At 32.7% G+C, this 22,736-nt stretch overlaps 1 protein-coding gene across 4 annotated transcripts in view; it reads right to left on the bottom strand.

Annotated features, from left to right (window-relative positions):
- LOC148280807 (uncharacterized) overlaps positions 1–19,580 on the bottom strand; it is a 42,231-nt gene extending 22,651 nt beyond the window's left edge. For 2 of the 4 annotated variants that reach the window (XR_015822504.1, XM_088227761.1), the window contains exons 1-2: positions 19,305–19,580; positions 1,086–2,678 (exon numbers count right to left, since the gene is read on the bottom strand). Coding sequence is in view for 2 of the 4 variants with exons in the window: in XM_088227761.1 (XP_088083887.1) it covers positions 1,086–2,669 (1,584 nt within the window). In the remaining 2 variants the exon portion in view is untranslated. Of the gene's footprint in view, positions 1–1,073; positions 2,679–19,304 lie in introns of all 4 variants that reach the window. The other 2 variants (XR_015822503.1, XM_088227760.1) reach the window with 1 other exon arrangement.
- Between the last annotated feature and the right edge of the window lie 3,156 nt (positions 19,581–22,736).

The raw sequence follows: 22,736 nt of genomic DNA, 5'->3' as shown, positions 1-22,736 counted from the left end.
ATGGACCTTTTATGCATTTTCAAAATACTTAATGCTTTAAGTGATGTCCCATCTCTGTTGCAATCAATTTCTTTTCATGTTCCCAACCGTGTCACCAGAAGTCAAAATCTGCTATTTATAAAATCTTCTAAGAGCAACTTTGGTTTTTATGCCCCAATGTCCAGAATGTGTAGATTAGTCAATTCATCACACGACTTGGAATTTTTTGGGATAGATCTTCCGGCTTTTCGTAGATCTCTTCGCGACTAAACAGTGTGGGATGAAGTTGGATTAGCATGGTTTAGCTCTAAGTTTTTGGTCTTTCGTTTTTTTGAATATATAGTATACTATTATTGTTTTGCCCTTGTTTGTCTTTGCCAAATAGTTTTATGTTCTTTTTGTTCAGTTTCTTGCATTTATGTTTCTTCATGTAATTGTTGTAATTGCCTTAGGCCGTATATATAATAAGTAAATAAACAAAATGTCTCCGTTTTTTTTTTTAATGTCTGAACTTAAAAATATGATATATTTTGCTTGCGATAACACGATTTTACATCACCGCGCGCACATGAATTATTTACCAGTTTTTCAAGAGCTAAAATCAAAAATTGAAAAACCATAATCCTAATACAATAAAATCGCTAAAGTGTTTCGGAAAGAATGTGTCCTGAAACTTAACCTCTGTGGGTCGAGGAAGGTTTTTTTTCCAAGTACTTAATACCTAATATAGTCGGTATAGATATAAATATTTTGCATAAGCATATCAACAAAGTTCTCCTAAAATATAACGGTATAAGGGCTCCGATTACAATGGAATGTTAACAGAGTTAACCTTCGAGTGTCTATAAATAAGAACCGATATTTGTGTACGAAAATGAGTATATTTGCATAAACTTTTCAATTATCTTCGTCGGTAACCTATACTTGAACATGTTTAGAAGAAAAAATTGTATGCATATTCTGCTTTTCATACAGAAAACTTAATTTTACTCAGTAGATAAATGTTTACTTCTCAATGTAATCGGGGCCAAGGTATTAATAAATAAAACGAATATATGTCAACTAATTCTACGAATTTAAAAAACTTTACATACATTATACCGTACCTGTTGAGAAATAGGGCTCGGTGGTTGTCCATCATATATACCCTGACCATGCCCAGGAATACTGTGGCTGTATACTATTTGAGGTCCAGACTTCTCCGAATGCTGAAGAGACGAAGACGCTAAATTAGGATCATCCCTGTATAGTACTCCGTTAGGAGGACTCTCTCCGCCCGCTCTCATCCCACTGGGGTACAAAGCCATCAGCTCCTTATTTGTCATGTAACTGGTATACGTCGGTGGAAGACTTTGGTATTGCGGACTCTGCGACGTTATATACCCTCCAGATGTATAAACGCTCTGATGACCGGATAAAGAAGTTACCGGTTGAAGATTCGTATATGTCGAGGGCTTGTGTTCTGAAATAGGAGCATTTGGATCGTGCTGCTCGTATTTAAATTGCTGAGGATTCTCAATCGTGATTCCTATAGCTTGTTGTCCTAAAGCGGTTGTATGGACCAGCTCCATTGTTGCGGGCGATCCGATGTTTTCACTATGCTGATAGATGTGTGGAGACGTTGATGATATGTGACCGCTAATCATCGGAGACACGGAAGAGTATTGAATTGTTTGATGCATCGGTGATCCATCTTGGTAACGAGATGTGGGACTCTCAGTTATGATCACTCTTTGGTCAGGAGTAATAATAGCGTCTCCTGCAATTTCTCTTAACAATTCTCTTTGATCTCCTTGGTAGGCTATCGCTTGAATTTCACCATTCATTCCTCCCGGCCCAGGCTCTTGAGTGAGTATAATTTGTTGAGATGGATATCTTGAAACTGTGACCATTTTGCCGTACAACCCTTGTCTTGGGAAGGGCTGAAAACGTTTATCATAATGACTTGGTGATCTTTCTGGTGCCGGGGTACTGTATCGACCGGGGTTGATTGGTCCTTTGATTTCTCTCGCATAGTATCTACTATCAGGATTATAGTGCCGGAGTTTTTCTTCGTAATTTTCTATCATCGCCGCTTCTAAAATTCTACCTCTGACGTATTCCACCGGGGCTCCTTGGATATCATTATCGGCTACGAGAACAGCATTTGGATGATGTTCAACTTTGTAGTAGTGGGCCTGTCTAGGGGGATCTGCACCAGTAGGAAACTGTACATTTTCTGCGGTTTGTATTTCTTCCTTAACCTCTTTTTGATCTTCGGGCTGTTTTTCTAATGGCGCTTCAACAATTTGAGTCTTACTCGCATTAGATGTATCTTCTTCTTCCACGATATCGCTCGTTGTGATATGACCGGCTGTAGTTATGGTTCGAACTTGTCTTCTCGATGTAATAACTGAGGGAGCTTGCGAATTGGTTTCCTCTCTGCCTTCATTAGTTTGTCTCGGCGTTTCCGCCCCAAGTTTTTGGTCGTCTGGTGATGTTTCTTGGGGTTTTGGTTCTTGCACAGCTGCAGTGGTTTTATTCATAGTAAAATTTTCCGGTTGTTTGGCTGGTTCTGGTAAAGGAACATTACTTTTAGCTTCGTTGCTGAGTGATTCCGTTTCCGACCGACTAGGTGGTCGGGAGTCACTTTGAGGTGTTGGCGGTTGAGAGGTTTGGGGAGTCCGTATTGTTCCCATCTTCACCTTCATTTTGTCAACCTGTAAAACAAAGATACCCATTTTGTTAAAAAAAATGATAATATGTATTTTTTAAATAGATTGTAGTTTTAAAGACAAAAAATTTATATAATATATGCATACGAGGACTTACAATACAAATAACATTATAAAATCTGACGCATTGTGCGTATACATAAAAATAACAAAATCACAGAATTTTTGATGCACGGGGCTGTACATTAGAGTGGGCCGATGATGTATGAGTTTTTTTTTATTTTTTTAGACATCAAAATGAAAGGGGTCTAAAAAGTTGCATTTTGGATGACATTGAACGTAAAAAATATTTTTAAAAATATTCCATACTACTTTTGGCCCTCAACCGAGGTTTAAAGTTTATCACTGTCTGAACATTTTGTTAATTATCTATATTGATAAAATTATTTTTTGTCAGTAAATAAATAACTCAATTACATTACAAATTCGAACAAGCTTTAAAACTACCGAAATGCAAAAAGTTTACACTCCGCGAAACTAATTCCGTCGAGCGCCTGGCTTATATTGACGAAAACAATGGCGTATTAAAACAATGCTACCCATTTATTACAAAACAAAGTGCAACTCACGCCCTTAGATGCTTATTTAATAAGATTTAATGCACATTATAACATTTAATTTAACTGATTTTCTTAATTAAATACAAAATGACAGCCGGTTTACTCCAAAAAATCGACATTTTCTAAAATTTCAAGCTCTGGTTAAGGGCCAAAAGTAGTATCGAATATATTTTTTTCGATATTCTTTGCATTCTGAGTAATCCAAAAGGCAACTTTTTAGACCCCTTTCATTTCAAAATTCGGAAAAAAAAATATCGGCCCACTCTACTGTACATACATATTTTTTTTTCATTATTATTTGAGTCACATACACAATAATATACATATTTAATATATAAAGAAATAAAAACCTAGTGGTAATACAAAATGAGAAAAGAAAAAAAACATAGTTTTATTTAAATCCAAGTTGAAAAAGTATGCGTGTAGCGAATAAGTTAGGTGATTTGTAAAAAGTGTACAGTTCATTGATATTGCTAATTGACAGGCGCCGTGGCGCAGTGGGTTAGTCGGCTAACTGCGAAACTGGTGTCACGGGTTCGATTCCCGCCAGTTGCAAGAGGGAAATCCAAGAAATATATTCTCTCAATTGGTCCGGTCACTTCCTTAAAACATAACGGGTTATTCTTTTTTTTAATAATTTAAAAAAACGTGATTAATTTCTGTCAGTCTAGTGGTGTAATAGTCAGCGCGTTTGCTTACCATGCAAGAAGTCTCAGGTTCAATTCCCAACATGATATGAAATATTTATTTAAAATGGTGTTCGTACACTAGAATATTTCATAGTCCATGGACTGGGACCTGAAGCGTAAGACTGGTCACCCTACCTTCATGTAACGAAATTGATCAAGATATGCTGCGATTGGTATACCAATCCAGTGTTCCATGCACCATTAGAAAGGGAATGATGATGCTTAATTTAATGATAATTAGATCTAAGTTAATATTTAAACGTGGTATGGGCGGGATGTGGGATTTTCATGATAATGTAATTAATGTCTTGACGAAGAGACGGGCATGTCTCGAAACCGGTAGTCATAGAAAAGTAGGTAAGTGGTTGTAAACAAATATTTAATAAATTTTTTTGAAATTTTTGACGATAAAATTAATAAAATAATATTTAGACCTAGCAACTGATTTAAGGTTGGATAAATTAATATACGAGTAAAACCCGCGAAATATTAAATAAAATATTTAAACTGAGATGGAAAGCTTATTTGAGAAAAAACGTTTCAAAAGCATAGACATTTACTGACCTAAGACCTGTCATTGCCTGGTGTTTTTAATGACAGATCATGAACCAAATAAAACTTCACAAACATCAACAGATGAAAGTATTGAAGAAATATAGATGTTCAAATATGGGCAGAATGTTGAATGTTGCACAGTGTGTAATGTGGCCACTTAAACCAGGTCATAGGCCCTGTAGATGCCTAGAATTCTATATTGCCTTCTCTAAAATGTTCTTCATCTCTGTTGTAATATGTTAACCATATAAAAGCCTAGTCCACTTCTCAAAAAAAAAAAATCAATTCTTATTTCCGCCAATGTTGATACTCTCTCGAGAATAATCTATTAATTGTTTACAAACATTTGAAAATACTAAAAATATGCTTAGCAAGTTTATTTTGAATATAATAATTACCGTTATGACGTTTTCTAGGCTCACTGATCAATAAAAATGGTAACAAAATATTATTATAATTAGTAAAGCATATTTACACCAAGAATATTGTTACGTTATAGTCATAACATCGACCAAATTAAAAGCAGGCTAGTCAAATACAGTTGTAACAAATTTTTTTTCATCAAAAATATATTTCTATACATAAGAGTAAAGACGTTCAGTGCATTCGGATGTTTAATAGCCTATTTAAATGTAAGTGTCAGTCGGTGAACTATGCAAACATGTTATTTTTATTTGTGCCGGTACCTACGCACATTTGAATATTTTTCTTTAGATGAAAATATGTAAGTATACAATATTACTAAAAAATACTTTTTTTTTATATAAATTTAAAACATATATTTACATTAACGTTTCCCATTACGCAAAAGAAAGAAAAAAACAATTCTTGTGTTAGTCCTATTTAAAATTCTCAGCTTACTCTTTGATGCGCCTGAACTACTGAGCTCACTAAAATTAAATATCCCATCTTGAAACCTCAGACGAAACTGACTTTTTTATACCGATAACCATAGAACTAACTATGGTTTTCATTCCCCTATAGAATTCTTAGGTCTGCCAACAAACATACCAGTCTTGATTTCTTTGATAACAAGTTGTCTTATTTCATACGATCACTGAATTAAATTAAATTATAAACACCTCTCTCCCGCCTCCACTCCCACCAAGTCTACTTTATACCATTGTGTCTTTCTATTTTATTTTATTATAATTTTCTATGTATACATATGTCTTTAAAAATGTCCATTGGGAGTATAAATAAATAAATAAATAAATCATAGGGAGTGACGTCTTACAGTAATTTGTTGATTTTTTAAAATTAATATTTATAGTATAACATACAAATCAACAATGAGTTTGTTTTGAGTTTGTCCAAATTTTTGTAGACAATGACTGATCAGAGATTTTTTTTTCAATAACAACAACAAACTATCACGCCGTTGCCCCGTAAGAGTAGGAAGAGAGGATAGAACGTTACATAACTCTATCTTTGCATTCAGATCTTTCTCTACATTTATAGATATTCTCATGTACGCGTGGCGATTATTTCGACTTTTGCAATATCTATCTTCGAGTATTTGTTGGATTTAGTCATGCCATGTCTTTCTCGGTCTTTCTCTAATTTTGCGTCCATGAACATTCGCATTGGAAATATTTTTAGCCCTTATTTCTTTGTCCATTCGCTTTACATGTCCAAACCAACGCAGAGCTCTTTTTTACACATTGTAGATGTTTAGCTTTGACGTGTCCCTATATTGTTTCGTTTTAAAAAAAAAAGTGTTTTATGAGAACTAGAACCACCCAAACCCGTAAAAAAACACAGTTTTATCTGCTGTCTTCGGGCGCACGGCGCACTGTATACAAATATAACAATTTTTAAGGAACGCAAAACATACCGATATAAAAAAAATATTCTGATACTCTGTCTAAAAAAAAAACAAAATTGGTTCAGTTTTGAGGTGCGGAAAACGGTATAGGAAAACCAAAATTTTGTCTATTCTAACAAAAGGTCTGACATGTAGTTGTCCTTTTCGCACAGTATCGGGGAGGCATTTGCAAGACAGTGACAGGAAATAAATGTTCGAACACCTATTTATCAACATTTTCTGTCCGTATAATTTATGTAAACTGAAACTAAAAAATAATAATGCATACGCACTTATCTAATTTGGACTAAATAGAATAATTGATATCAAACTTTCGATTGTTTTCATTTAATCTACTTAGCAAGAACTCAAATCTAGCAATAGCAAAGCATTGCCGGGTTCAGCTCGTTGTAAATAAATTAAAAAAGACATAAAAGGGAGAGGACATTGTATAGCTCCAACTCTACTTTCCTCCCCCTCTCTTTGCTTCCATGAAAATTTATATTTCTTAGTAAAAATTCACAACCAACAATAATTAATTAGATGTAGGTAGTTGATGTACATCTGAATAAGCATAAATTAAGAGTTGAAATTAAATGTCAAAATTAAAATCAAAAGTAAAAGTTAAAATTTAAATTAAAAGTTTAAATTAAAATTATAGTTAAAAGTTTAAATTGAAAGTTAAAATTAAAAGTTAAAATTAAGAGTTAAAATTAAAACGTTAAAATTGAAAGATAAAATTAAAAGTCAAATTAAAAGTTAAAATTCAAGCAGGAGATAAATTTAAAATGTCTAACAGATCTGATAAAAATATGGTATTTACAATGTAATATGTCGATGTCACTTAAGCTGTCATTATAGGTAATCTGTATTCTACGAAGAGTGTAATTTTTTATATGATTAGTGATAATATGCATGCTTCCACATTCGGTTGTTTTTATATTTTTTTATTTGTTTATTTTTCCATACATATATTATAAGATGAATTGGAAAAAATGCCCACAAAGACTACAGCGCCTGAGCGTAGGCCATTCCTTTTTTAATTATTAAATAGTTTATAGCACATGTATATGGTATCACATGACCATGAAAAGAAAGGAAAAAGAAAAGAAAAGAAAAAGAAAAGAAAAGAAAAGAAAAGAAAAGAAAAGAAAAGAAAAGAAAAGAAAAGAAAAGAAAAGAAAAGAAAAGAAAAGAAAAGAAAAGAAAAGAAAAGAAAAGAAAAGAAAAGAAAAGAAAAGAAAAGAAAAGAAAAGAAAAGAAAAGAAAAGAAAAGAAAAGAAAAGAAAAGAAAAGAAAAGAAAAGAAAAGAAAAGAAAAGAAAAGAAAAGAAAAGAAAAGAAAAGAAAAGAAAAGAAAAGAAAAGAAAAACCAAATTAACATACGCTGAAATTGATTTATTTGCAGTTTGCATTATTTTTTTATATTTTTTTAAAAAAGAATGTGTCTATTATATTGTATCCCAACTCAATACAGGTCTCTTGGCCTCATGCCGTTAGGGGTACGGTATTTTTTTAATGTAATTTGTATATTTGAATGAATAAATAAATCAAAATAAAACAACGCTGTTTCGTATTTATTTTAATGAATGAAATAAAAATTTAAAAGTATTCAGGTAAAATTTACGATTATAGCTAATGCCTACCTACGTACATTAATTCCCCTAACTATTGTTTGTAAAAATAAAGTAACTGGACGGAATGCCCGACATTATGAGTTATTTCCCATTCTGTCAAATATTTGTTTTTCCTTATAAACGAGTTTTATTTTATTTGCTCGCCGCAGGAAGTGAGCCCAATATCCTCACCTGTGCTAGGAGCGGTGTCTTGTGACGTCACTAGCGACTGATCATCGTCACAACAGATCGCACATCCGACAGAATAGTCATAACTCTAAACAATCCGATTTAACGAGTTCCAGTATTTTTAAAAAGACAAGTCTATGAATCGTGTATATTGCCATTTATGGTGACGACATACCAGTAGCGAGCGGTAATTACTTTTATAGGTAATCTACAAAAAAATATCATTATCATTTACCTATATAATTATTTATTTAATCCAATATAAAATACAAATACATAGTAAACAAATGAAAATATTTATACAATATATACATTCAATATTATTTTATTTTTATTTATGGATGTGGCCACTCCACCGGCCCACAGGCACATTTCGGAGTGTCGGTGTATTATTTATTTTAAACATAATTGTACATACTTTCACATCAATTGTTGTGAAAAAAATTCAAAAGAAATGTAATTCATTAATTAAAATATGGGTGGCTATTTTTTTTGTTCTGCGCTAATAAACTCATTCAATTATTATTAACTTAACTTAACAATTATTATTAACTTCACGATCTACGTAGCTTTATTCTACACAATTTTAATACAAAACTTGTACGAAAGTTTATTAATTAATACCACAATGACATTCAGCAATATTTTAATTATGATTGAAATTTCAATACTGAGCACTGGCCGATTCCTTTTTAAATGAATGATGCAAAAAATCGGCCACATCGAACGCCACATGTCGTATGTGATACATAAAATGTCAACTGTATCCTATCAAAGAAAAATAGTCTTTCGGAAATAATGTTCGAAATATAAGTTTACAAACAGAGAATCTTGTTTTAGTACTGAAAAAACGCGACTTGGTTAGAGATGTAAATTATAGTGTACTTTTTTGTTTGGAGAAATAAGCTGAGGTAACGGCTAGTTTCATCGTACACTGAAAACGGGCTGGGTGCTGAGCGCACTTCATAGTTTTTTTTGTAGGAAGATATAAACAGTGGTGGTGATTTAAAATAAATCATTATTATTTTCCCATAAACAAAGTTCTTTTAAATAATTATTATAGAAAGTAAAATATTATGGTAAGCTGTGCATAATAACTTATTTTTCACAGCTTATCGGACTAGAAACCTTCTCTGCGACATAGGAAAATAGCAGGAAACTAAAATGAACTCAATAATTCATGGAAAGACAGATGCTTGGTGTATGTCTAAGAGACAGAATAAGAAACGAAAAATAAGGCGCCGAACCGGAGTCATAGATATCATGGTTCGTGAAGCAAAATTAAAATGGCAAAGGGCAGGACACATGGCAAGACAAAATGATGGCAAGTGGACACCCAGAATATTAAAGTGGAAACCACGGGCACACAAAAGAAGTGCTGGAAGGCCACAGAGGGTCGATGACATTGCCTTGATAGCCAGTAAAACATAGATGATGAAAGCGGGTGATGGGAAGGAATAGAGACATTTGGATTAGGCCTTTAATAAGAATACGAAATAGATTATTGAAAATACTTCATACGCTAAAATGCATAAAATTCTAGCTTTACAATTTTCCACTTGATGGCTGTATAACACGCTACACGAATTAATTGAACGTAGTTACGCAGAAAGCAGCCAGTCTACAATTTTGAAAAAACATGATATTGTTTAATCAGGTACAATACCCAAGGTCAAATCTATGTTGCGCTTAAAACAGCCAGGCTGCTTCCATACGAAAAACCGTAATAATCACTTTCTAAAAATAGTGTTGATCACAAAAACGGCATTTCTTAATTTGCCGAAAACGCCACAGCCCAAAAAAAATCTTACAGTATGCTGATGAGAAGATTAATGCCTCCGGAAATCTAGTTCTCTTAAATCAATTAAAGTGGATGAAAAGTAAGTATTTAAATTTATTTCAACAGAGAGGGAAAACATTTTTGAGAAGGGAATATGGACGTCTGGGCATTTACAGGGCTTATGACCTGTCATTGGCTGGTTTAAGTGGTCACTTTACACACTGTGTAACATTCACAATTCGGCCATGTTTGAACATCCACATTTCCTCAACTCTTCCATCTGTTGACTTTTGTGAAGTAAAAGAGCTGAAACCTTTATCACGTGGGTGAGATTCATCCGTCTGAATCAAATCACCTACTAGGCAACGCATGAAAACAATTTTCGTATTTTTATACTTCTTTTTTTAACAGGTAGTTAATTCAACAATGTTTGAGTATGTCCAAATGCTTGCAGACTGGCTGGACTTCCTCCCTAGGGAATTATTCATATTTAAATTCTTGTTTGTTTGGTGACAGGACGCCGTAAATGTAAAAAAATAACACATAAAAAAAGGAAGCTATCTACAATACTCTAAAAAATCCGATGACGTCACAAAACATTCGAAGACGTCATACGTTATGACGTCACGAATTGTTTATTTTTGACACCATTCAAATTACTAGAATTTAATTCTTTATATCTTCCTTTTTCTAAACAGATTTTAATAAGAATAGAATCGATCGGCTTGTGGTTTTTGAAAAAACATCCATGATAATTGCCCATTACTTATTGGAGTTATGACTCTATTTTAACGGATGTGCGAGATTATGAACAAAGCTTTATGTATAGTATACGCGTGTTCAATATTTTGTCAATGGCGCGTGACATGGTTCACCGTTCATTCATAATGAGATCTAAGCGATCACTTTACGAACTATATTATTCGCAATAAATAATATTTTGGCCACTTGAATGAAGGGAGCCGGAGCTTTAGTGATTTAGAATAATAATTAATGTAAATTTAAGTTTTTTTTAATTTTTTTTATTTATTTTTTTTATTGAAATCTACTGTCATATACAATAATACAGTTATAATATAATAGATACTTAATACTAGACTAAAGACGATTTCAATCTTATAGTTAACAATAAATGTAATGTGTCATAAATAAAGTTACATTATACGAGAATAGAATTTGGAAAACCATCAATGAAATAAGTGTACATATTTACCTTTGTAAATTTAAAATAAAATGGAAAAAATATATTGCATTTACTCATCACTGCTCACGCACGACGATAATGCCTGCATGCTGTCGCTGATTTCCCTTTTAAATGTATTATTGTAATATGTCCCAATAATATTATTATGCAAGTTGCAAATTCTATGTGTGCGCGAATTTTATGCTGCATTAGTGTTTACATCAGTGCAGTAAAATAATTTGGTGCGACGCGTCGCACCAAATTAAATTATCGCGACGGGTATGTTTAAAAAATACATGGAAATTAATTAAACTAAGTAAATTAGGGCAGCCAGTGATGCCATTTAAAAGCTAAAATAGAACAATTGAGTCAGCAATCTGTCGTCTACTATCCAGAGAGTTTATTTTTAAGTGTACTCTCTTATGTAATGAGTTTATTTTAAATTGTAATATTTTTTAACTTGTAGAGAATGATGTTATGTAATGGAAACCGATTTTTGTAACCAAATTAAATTCATGTAAAATATCATAATAGATTTGAGTTTTTCTACTGACATTTCTTGATGGAACTGCATTTTAATTATAAAAATAAAAATACGTTTTAAGTTTTATTATATTTTTATTTATAATATTTACTCGTGACCGGATTTCCTCGTAACCGACAAAGCAATTTTTTTTATTAGAAAAATAAATATTTGCGTTTTTGTAATTTACGCAAATATTTCAATTTAATGGCCATTTTCAACGAGTTGTAAATAACTCACTATTAGAAAACGGGAATTAAGTTGGAGTAGAGTTGGATTAAAAATTTATTTTTTATCAATAATTCTATTTTAATAATTTAAAATCAAAATTTCTATTTTATTAACAAGTGCAAGCAGGGGGGTGTAAATTATGAATGTGTATAATTATGGGAATAAAATAATTTAAATAAAAACAATTTAAGCATAAGTTAATAACAATTGTGTGAATTGAAGTTTTGTTTAAATGTCATCTGGCTGAAGCCATCCATAGTTGTTCCGTTTTAGATGGGTTAGGTGTTAGTCTATTTTCAGCCATCCAGTTACCTATTTTCTCAATGCATCTATTAATGAGATTAAAAAGCACATTTCTCTCGCTTGGTTTACAATAAAAATAAATCTGTTTATCATCCATAATAATAACCAGAGTTAAGAGAAAACGCGGTCCCGCTATTCTTAATACAAACATATTCCCTTATTTTCTCACTGGATTATGGCACTGGAGAAGTGATTTTTTAACACCATAGATATAACCATTAGCGTGTATCATTTGTTTTGGCTTTTAATAAATTATTTCTTATGGAAGCGCGACCATCCAAAATCCAAAAAAGCGCGCAGTTTTATCTGCCGCCTCCGGATTTACGGTATACAGATAATAAAAAATTTCACTCTCACACTCTTTCTTAAAAAGGGTTAAAAAAACCGGAGAGCGAGTTGGTTTTCGTAAGACAAAATCAGTCCGACGAGTGGTTGTCTTTTCGCACGGATCGGAGAGGCATTTGCGAGGGAGTGACAGAAAAGCAATGTTCAAATACCTATTCATCAAAATTTCCGGACACCGCCTATGCTCTTAAGGATAAGTGCACACGGCGATGGTCTCCTGCAGAAGGAACCAACCAAATAAGAGAATCAACGGGGTCCTTATAGAGAAATACCACATTTGTTCTACAATTTTAAAGCAATAAGGGTCTATGAAATACTGTAGAGTAAATTTTTTTTTTTTAAAACGTAAAAGATCACATATTACAACAGAGATGAAGAACATTTAAGAGAAGGTAAAATAGAAGTCTAGGCATCCACAGGGCTTATGACCTATCAATGGCTGGTTTAAGTGGCCACTTTACACATTGTGTAACATTCACCATTCTGCCCATATTTGAACATCTATATTCCTTTTTTTTTTAATAAAAAAATAAATATTTTTTGTATTTTTATGATTTACTCAAGTATTTCGTTTTGAGGACCATTTTCAACGAGTTGTAAATAACTCACTATTAGAAAATGGGAATCGAGTTGGGGTAGAGTGGGATTCGAACCACAGACCTTTGAACCGTTAGTCCGAGACACTAGCCACAGGACCACAACCAGATCTAAATCTTTCATCTATTGATGTTTGTGATGTTAAAGAGCTGAAACCTTTATTTATTCGGGTGAGATTCATCTAATTGAATTATTTCACCTACATACTAGGCAACGCCTGAAAATGTTATTTTTTCTATTTCTATACTTCTTCATGGACCAGGTGGATGTATCAACAATATTTTGAGTTTGTCCAAACTTTTGTAATATGTTAATATAAACAGCTCCCTAGGGAGTTGAATCCAGTCCTTGTCTACAAAAGTTTGGACAAACTTAAAATATTGTTGCGTAAAATATATTTTTAAATTTATTATTTTACTTATTGCGATCTGGTGATTGCATCAGTAATTGATTGCATCTAATACGTCACGATTCATGTTTATTTGTTCCTGAACATTTAAATTGTCACGAATATCGACCTCACAATTATCAATGCCAAACATATCGCGTTTTTCTAGTGACATATTTGTTTAAAATTTAAATTTTGATGTTATGCATGAAAACATTAATCCATAATCTCCATATAAATTTTGAAAATACAATTAATTATTCTGAACCCATTTCATATATTTTTATCGGTATTCGTAGTATGTGATATTTCCCTATTGAACACTATCCTTAACTTGGCCCTGGACCAGAACGATTGGAAATGTATTATTTACCTAGCGCCTGACAAATAAGGGAAATATTTATATCATCATAGTTATCATACCCTTATCCACACCCAATGATGCATAGGTACCAGCTATATATTTTTTCAAAAATTTGTACCTACATCGGAGGTTCATAATATAATGTAAGTAATATATAATATAAATTGATATTTTTCTGTGGTTCTGTGTGATACAACAACTCTTATCCATGAAATCAACTCAAACGATGTAACTTCTTAATATATTATATTATATAGATGTATTATCAATTACTTTCATATTTAATTCATTAAAAAGTAAATTAAAAATACCACTATGAATTCAGTCGATATTAGGTATTCAATTGAAATGTCAACTGGCCGAATTGTTCTAGTAATTAATAGTGCTAAAAACGGCCGCGTGTAGCGCTATGTGTCCTGCAATATGACACATGAAAGTAATTATGGTCTTATGTCTAAAGTACTATCTCAAAGAAAAATAGTCCTTAAGAAATAAAGTTTAAAATACTGTTTTCCAAATCACGAATCTTCAAATGATTTGTGTAATCTGCAAGTTTAATCTAGGAGAAAAAATCCTCACTGGGGTTAATACATTCAAAATATAGTATACTTATTTGTAGGAAAAAATATGCTGGATAATCGGCTAGTTTCTTGGCTCACCGCAGGCGCTGAGCGCGCTTTATTATTTTTTTTATTTATATTAGGATAAAAATACAAACAGTGAAAATGATTTCAAATAAATGTTTATTATTTATTTGTTTTTCTGTAAATAAAGTTGCAATAAAACATTATTATGGTTAGTCAAATATAATGGAAGGCTGCGCATAATCGCTTCTATACTTCTCAAGGAAGTGTTTTAGGTCCGTTATTGTTTAACATTTATATTAATGAATTATGCAACCTACCGACTGGAGGCAAAACAATAACTTTCGCTGATGACACGGCACTAATATTTGACTCCGAATCTTGGATGAAAGCAAAACAAAAATTTGAAAAAGGTATCCGACGCGTAAAAGATTGGTTAGACAATAATTTAATCACCTTAAATATTAAAAAAAACCTAATTCATCTGCTTCAGTATCACAAAAAAACAGAACCTGAAAATTTTTCACTCAAGATTCATAATGCATACCTAATACTTTGTGCAAATGTGAAAATTTAGAAGTAAATTCAATAAAATATTTCTAAAGTACTATAGATTCTAAACTTAGCTGGAAAGATCAAATTATAGAAATATCCGAGGAAATACGGAAATCAGCATACATTTATAAAAGCCTAAGAAATATTTTGAATGCTCAACTTACGAGACAAATTTACTTTGCTTTTTGCCAAAGCAAACTATCATATTGCAATTTAGCTTGGGGAGGTTGCTCTCGTTCAATCTTTGAACCAGTAAAAATAGCACAAAAATGGATCATGAAGATCATTCTCAAAAAACCTTTGAAGTATTCAACGGAAGATCTATTCGCTGAGTTAAAGATATTGGATGTAAGATAATTGTTTTTGAGGTGCCTACTACTTAAATTTTATGATAAATTAAGTGAGGTCAAAAGAACCCAACAGAATATAAACACTCGTTCAGCAACACAAATTAACTGTATTGTCCCATTTGTATCAACTGCCTTTGGTAAAAAGCAGTACAATGTAATTGCTCCAAAAATATTTAATTATTTATTGCCAAATATAAAAGACTCAAAATGTAAAACAAATTTTAAAATAAAAATAACTGCACATTTAAATAGTGAAGCGAGAGATTTTTTTGAAAAATATATGTAAATCAATAAACGTAGTACTTTATATAATTGGTACATATAACATTTATATTTTTATGTATTTTATTGCTTTATATTTGTTTTATTATATATTATACTATATTATTTATGTTTAAGTAACATTTGGCACATAAATATACGTAATAATGATTTTTAATTTCTTACATTTGATAAGCTAGGCATTTATAGTTTTTGTTTTTCTTTTTTATGTTATTGTTACTAATAATAGTATAGGACTACTTACGCTCTAAAGATAAAAAAATCTCTATCTTAGAACAGGCTGTGCCATGTTAGATGGAGACTATCATAAACAGAGAACACTCCGTTTTCATTTTACATTAATTGGTTTTATATAGATTCCCAACAGGAACAATAACAATTACGTATGTATATTATTATTTTTTTGCAATAAATTTATAAATAAAAAAAATATAAAAATACACGGTTCACCCCTGATAGTACATTGATGCTCCAATTGATATTATAAAAAAGACATTGTTTAAGTAATACAGAACTAACGGCTTTTACGAAGCATAAGATTTATCATCGCTTGGTTTAATAAAAATATTTAAAAAATGACCAAATTTCTTTGACAAACGAAATTTGGACCATGAATTTAGGCAGTTTTTTTTCCTTTCATTGAACGCGAACAGAAATATGTGTCGAAAATGCTTACTTTCGTCTACCTGACATTCCATTTTGAAGGCTTGTAATCAAATAAAATTATATGTGAAACATTAATTACGCTTACTCTGTTACTATTACTCTCACAAAAATACATAAATACACAAAAACACACCTCTACACTTACTCACATACAAATACACACACCTTTTACATAGTATATACGCACGCACACATTTAAAAATGTACTATAATTTAATATGCCTGATTTTTATCGTATCTTTACTACTACTACCATCACGCCATTTCCCCGTAGGGGTAGGCAGAGAGAATGGACCGCCACACACGTCTATCCTGGCATACAATTCTAGCTTCTTCCACATTCATACGGTTCTGTCTGCTTTTGACATGACCAGAATTAAGATTTTGGTTTATCTGATCATACAACGTCTTCCTTGATCATCCTCGTCTCACGTTGCCGTTCATTTTCGCCATATATACTTGTTTTACCATTCTTTCGTCGTCCATTCGTTCTACGTGACCAAACCATCTCATAGACCCTTTCTTAATCGTATCAATTATACCTGACTCAGATTTACACTCTCGCCTGATTTCATCATTCGTAACCCTGTCATACATTGATTGCCCACACATTCGTCTAAGAGATCGCATTTCAACCGCGTTCACTCTGCTTTCATCCTTCCTCTGCCAGTTCCATGTTTCACTTCCATACTTAAGTGTTGGGACCAAAACTGAATGTTTGTTGACTGAATGTTTCTGTAAAATATATTTAAAAAAACAAACAACATCTTGTAGAGCAGAAAATTTTCTTTCGAATGATCTATAACCTTTACAATTTTGTGTTAATTTTGGTGCTCATTTTTGAAGTAAAAAAAAACGGAAAAAAATTACGTCAACATAAAAAATATACATAAAAAATTAATCCACGTGTATCTTATCTATTTTTCCTAACCTTATCAGTACGTAAATACTTGTTCATTATAGTATTGCTGAATGCGGTCAAAATGCGATTTCTCAGGTGAACGTGTGGTAAAACTATGAACGATTGATGCACAAATGTTTAGATCCCTCAATTATGCAAGGCTGAGATAAGCATTATTTTATTTTATTTTATTTATTTATATACACGCCCAATGGGCATTTTTATGGACACATTTATACATAGAAAATTAACTTAACAAAATAAGAAAGACTCAATGGTTTATAGTAGACTTTGTGGGAGTAGAAGCGGGAGAGAGGTGTTTATAATTGAATTTGATTCAGTGATCGTTTGAAAGAAGACAACTTGTTATCAAAGAAATCAAGACTTGTATATTTGTTGTCAGACCTTAGAATTCTGGGCATATGTCGAAAATGGTCATTTTTGTAAAACTAACTTACGCGTCATTACATGATTTAGCTTATCATTCTAATTTCTCAGGATTTTTGATCCAAAAGTACTATACGACCTTACTTATTTTCAAAACTCAGAAGTTAAATATTTTTAGTTTTGAGTTTTGGTAATGTGCAAGGGTTTACATTCATATTAGAGTTCTACGCATTATACAAGACTTGAATAGTCGGCGTTTCGTTTAAACTGAGTACAGACTAAAAAGTTTCAAAAAAATCAAGAATGGTATGTTTGTTGGCAGACCTAAAAATTCTGGGCATAGGGGAATGAAAACCATAGTTAATTCTATGGTTATCGGTATGAAAGAGTAAGTTTTGTCTGGGGTTTCTAGTTGGGATATTTAATTTTATTGAGCTCAGTAGTTCAGGCGCATCAAAGAGTGAGTTGAGAATTTTAAATAGGACTATAAGGTCGGATTTATTTCTACAAAATCAAGAAAGGGGCTCTGCGTTGGTTCGGACATGTAGAGCGAATGGACAGCGAAAGAACGGCTAAAAATATTTACGATGCAAATGTTGATGGACGCAGAAATATAGGAAGACCGAGAAAGACATGGCATGACCAAATCCAACAAATACTTAAAGATGGACATGTTAAAAGTCGGAATAATCGGCGCGCGTGGATGAGAAGATGTATGAATGTAGAGGAAGCGAGATCTGTGTGCAAAGATCGAGTGGTGTGGCGTTCTATCCTCTCTGCCTACCCTTACGCGGAAACGGCGTAATAGTTTGTATAGTATTGTTTAGATCAGTTATTACACATCACACCATCGATAAAATAGTCATTATGAAATGTACATAGTCAGATGTACATAGTAAACTATGAAAAAAAAGTAAGCTTAGTTTTAACTTTAACAAATAATTCAGTTAGATGAGTCTCACCCGCATAAATAAAGGTTTCAGCTTTTTAACATCACAAACATCTACAGATGAAAGAATTGAAGGAATATAGATGTTCAAATATTGGCGGAATGGTGAATGTTACACAGTGTGTAAAATGGCCACTTAAGGCGGTCTCCGTGGTGTAGTGGTCAAGACGCTTGACTCACACACGAAAGGTTCCGGGTTCGATTCCCGGTGAGAACACAAAAATTAAAAGGTGATTTTTCTCAAGCCTGGGTGTTCTGTGATGTAATTCACCACTGTAATTGGGCCTCCTGGCCTGTTGTGGTGCAAAAAATTAATAAATAAATAAACAAAACCAGCCAATGCCTGGCCATAAGCCCTGTAAGTGCCTAGACTTCTTTAATACCTTCTCTAAAATGTTTTTCATCTCTGTTGTGAGATTGTCATATTAACAGCTACTTGGGGAGTTGAATCCATTTGTCTATAAACATTTGGACAAACTCAAAATGTTGTTGAAATCTAAATATGTATCACACATCGGCATTGCTGTAAAGGGGGAAAAAAATCCTCATTAAAAACACACGTTTGTATTTCGTTTTTAGGCTCTCCTGAAAATTCTGTTTTTTTGAGTAATGACTTTCTCCTATCAGATGTGCGACATGATTGTGTATAAATTTGTAATTCGAGACTTGAGTAATTTAAAAATAAACACATTAATATGATTTTAAAATAAAAACATAAGAAAAATAAAAATTTACTGTCAATTTATTATGTTATTTCACAATAAAAACGCCTAAAACAATATGATGAATATAATTTTAAAATTCTTACCGGTATAAAAAAAACACAAAACTCCCAACACTTTTTATAATCACATGAACGAAATATCAAACTATTTTTATGTACGTTAAAATATTAAAACACTCTAGTTATCGTCTTCCGACGAACGTAAGGCGTATTATTTTAAATCAAATTGTGTGTGCAGCTTAACAAGGGGTGGTTTTTTGTCCGTCACTATTATTTACTTAACGTTCTTAATCGTTACGTATCTACGTATACATACGGCACAAAAAATGCGTCCATATCGCGAGGCTTTTATGGCACGACTGAGAATTACAGCCTACACGTATATCTACTCGTATGTGTATTTTATGTACGAGTACATGTGTGTAATGTACACATTCACGTTAGTCAACGAGAATTAACGTTTTGATACAAATTTTCACAACTGCATTAAATAAGTATGGGCTTACCGAATTGTCTTTTTTTTTTTTTTCTTTGGCTCTTATTGCAATTGGGTGGGAATATTATTAATATTCAAAGCATTGACGATACGCGCGTGGTCTTACTTTTCTTCATCCAAACGTATTCCCGTATTTTTTCGCTGGATTATAACACTAGAACAGTGATGTTTTACGCACTATTGATATTTTCCATTGTTTCTTCTTATGTCACCATGGTTGTTCAACATTGCATTGATAACTGTATGAAATGACTGAAAGATTTAAGAATGAGAGCAAAAATGAGTGGTATAAGGTATAACTGTTACGAAAAGTAAGGAAAGGGTAACGAAAAGGCTGGCGAAAAGGCTCGGGAAGCTACACTCAAGAAGACAGCCCTCGATTTCACCGAATTCCCGCTCAGCTTTACCAAAAGGAAAATAAGAAGCAGAATCTTTTAACTATGGAACGATCGTTATTTAAGTGAACCTATCGGAAGTATTACTTAAATGATTTTCCCTACAATTTTCCATGCCTGTGATTTCTGTAGAATGCAGAAAGCTGGCTACGAGCTCACCCAGATTCTCACGGGTCACGGTGGGTTCATAAGTTACCTGCATCGCTTCAAGCTCTCCGAGATCGACAGCTACCCATGCGACTCTACACTATTCTATGAAGACAGGAGAGGGTAAAGAGGAAAGGAAAGAGGGAGGAGAAACTCTAATATTCAGGAAGTGACATTTCTTACGTGTTTTTAATGTAAATATGGAAAGAGCGTCTCTGACATTAGTGGGTAGATTATTCAATAATCGAGCAGCTACTACTGTGAAAGGAGGAGGAGGCAAAATAGAGGAGTGAATGGGTATTGAAAGGGTTCTCTCGTTACTAGAACTAAGAGTTAGCCCATGTTGTGATAGAGGTTAGAAGAGCTCTCTCAAATAAACAGGCGAAGTAAGAAACTCCCTCTGAATTGTTAGAATACAACTTGTCAGCAGGGTTGCTATATCGAACCACTCTCGTGGCGCAAGGAAACAGTTTTTCTCGTGTATTTTGTATGTAAATACACGAGATAATACGGCCACTAGAGCGTTTAGAATACCAGCCCAGGTTTTTATATATTGCTTTGATTGTTTCAAACTTAACCTACATTACTAAAAAAATATTTGAAACATATTGCATATTATACCATATTTAATATTTTATTTCATTCTGATACTCTTTCTGAAAATGGGACAGCGAACAATTTTAGTTAGGTATAATCAGTCCGATGTGCAGTATTTTTCCTATTGTATTGCGGATGCATTTGCTAAAAAGTGTCAGCAAAACAATACAGACACCACCTACCTTCGTTTCTTTTATTTCGGTCAATTCTAAATTTAATTTATTTCAAGAATACAGCTCTGTGTGTGAAAAAAAGCCAGCCTCATACACGAGTCCTTTCGACTCCGTGGCTACTCCCAGGTAAAAATATAAACAGGCAAATAAGGGAATCGAGTGGAGATAAGTCTTCTTCGTCGTGAAGTGGTTGGCGCATTCGCCTACCATTCTTGAGGTCATGGGTTAAACTCCTGGTAAGGTGAACTATTATCGGCCTTCCTAAGAAAAAATATTTTCCACATTTATTTATTTATTTATTTATTTATTTATTTACGGACAAAGTCCATTATAAACATTACAATTAAAAGAAATTTTTACAAAGGAATAAAAAAATATAAGGAACAGAAATAAGCAGCAAAGACAGATGATAGATTTTTTAGATTAAGTAAAAAGCATAGGCTAACTATACAGATTCTTTAGCTGATTTGTAAAGAAAGACATCCTTACACCATAATAATCAAGATCTTGATGATCGTTCACCCGCCTGATCATTCTGGGCAAAGGCGACTGTGCACCATAATTGGTCCTGTAGTGACCGAGGAAAAGCATTTCATTATTTCTTAGTCTACGGGTGGGAACATTGAATTATTTCATATTCCTTGACCGCCATCTAAAGCGTAAGGCTGATTACCTTACCTTCACGTAACGGATGATCCTTGTACGATACATTTGGTGTACTAATGCAGTGCTATTTGAGCCATTGGTGCGGGAAGTGGCATAATGATGATCGAATTTTATTTCTCTTGAATAAATTAATTTTCTTGGGCACAAATGTTTTCAATTGATCTTTGAGTTTCCCGATACGATCAGATATAAATGTAAACTATTTGCAAATATGCATAATATTAAAAAATATCGTTCGTTAAATAAAATGGAGTCATAACTTAAAAAAACAGAATTTCCAAGGACCCTAAAAACAAAATAATCACGTTATCCTTAAACCATGTATGTTTTAAAACATTGTAGATGTGTCATATATATTAAGAACATAGATGGAGAACATTTTAGAGAAGGTAATAAAGAAGTCTGGGCATTTACAGAACTTATAACTTGTCATTGGCTGGTTTAAGTGGCCACTTTACACACTTTGCAACATTCACCATTCTGCCTATATTTGAACATCTATATTCCTTCAATTCTTTCATCTGTTAATGTATGTAAAGCAAAAGAGCTGAAGCCTTTATTTATGCGGGTAAGATTTATTTATTTGTTTTTTCCACCTACATACTAGGCAAAATCTAGATTTTGGCCGAAAGGTGAATGTTACACAGTGTGTAAATTGCCCACTTAAACTAGCCAATGACAGATCATAAGCCCTGTAGATGCTCATACTTCTATATTACCTTTTTGAAATTTTCTTCATCTCTGTTGTAATATGTTAATATTAACAGCTCCCCAGGGAGTTGAGTCCAGTCCGTGTCTACAAAAATTTGGACAAACTCAAAATATTGTTTATATATGTATATTTAGATTTGTCTTAAAAAGTAATGTAATACTTTTTTAAGAATGTATCGAAGATAATAGGTATAAAAAAAGTTAAAATATGACACTGTTTAAACGGCGGCGTTCATTTTATTTATTTATTTTATTTTATTAACATAAACGGCAAATCTGCTTTTTACAAACATTTATATACTAACATGTTTGGCTAAATGTTTTATTTTTT

This window comes from Micrasema longulum, unplaced genomic scaffold, assembly GCF_059751315.1.
Source record: "Micrasema longulum isolate JH-2025_06_02 unplaced genomic scaffold, ASM5975131v1 h1tg000534l, whole genome shotgun sequence".
Classification (NCBI taxonomy): Eukaryota; Metazoa; Arthropoda; class Insecta; order Trichoptera; family Brachycentridae; genus Micrasema; species Micrasema longulum.
This window is presented reverse-complemented; position numbering and strand designations above follow the sequence as displayed.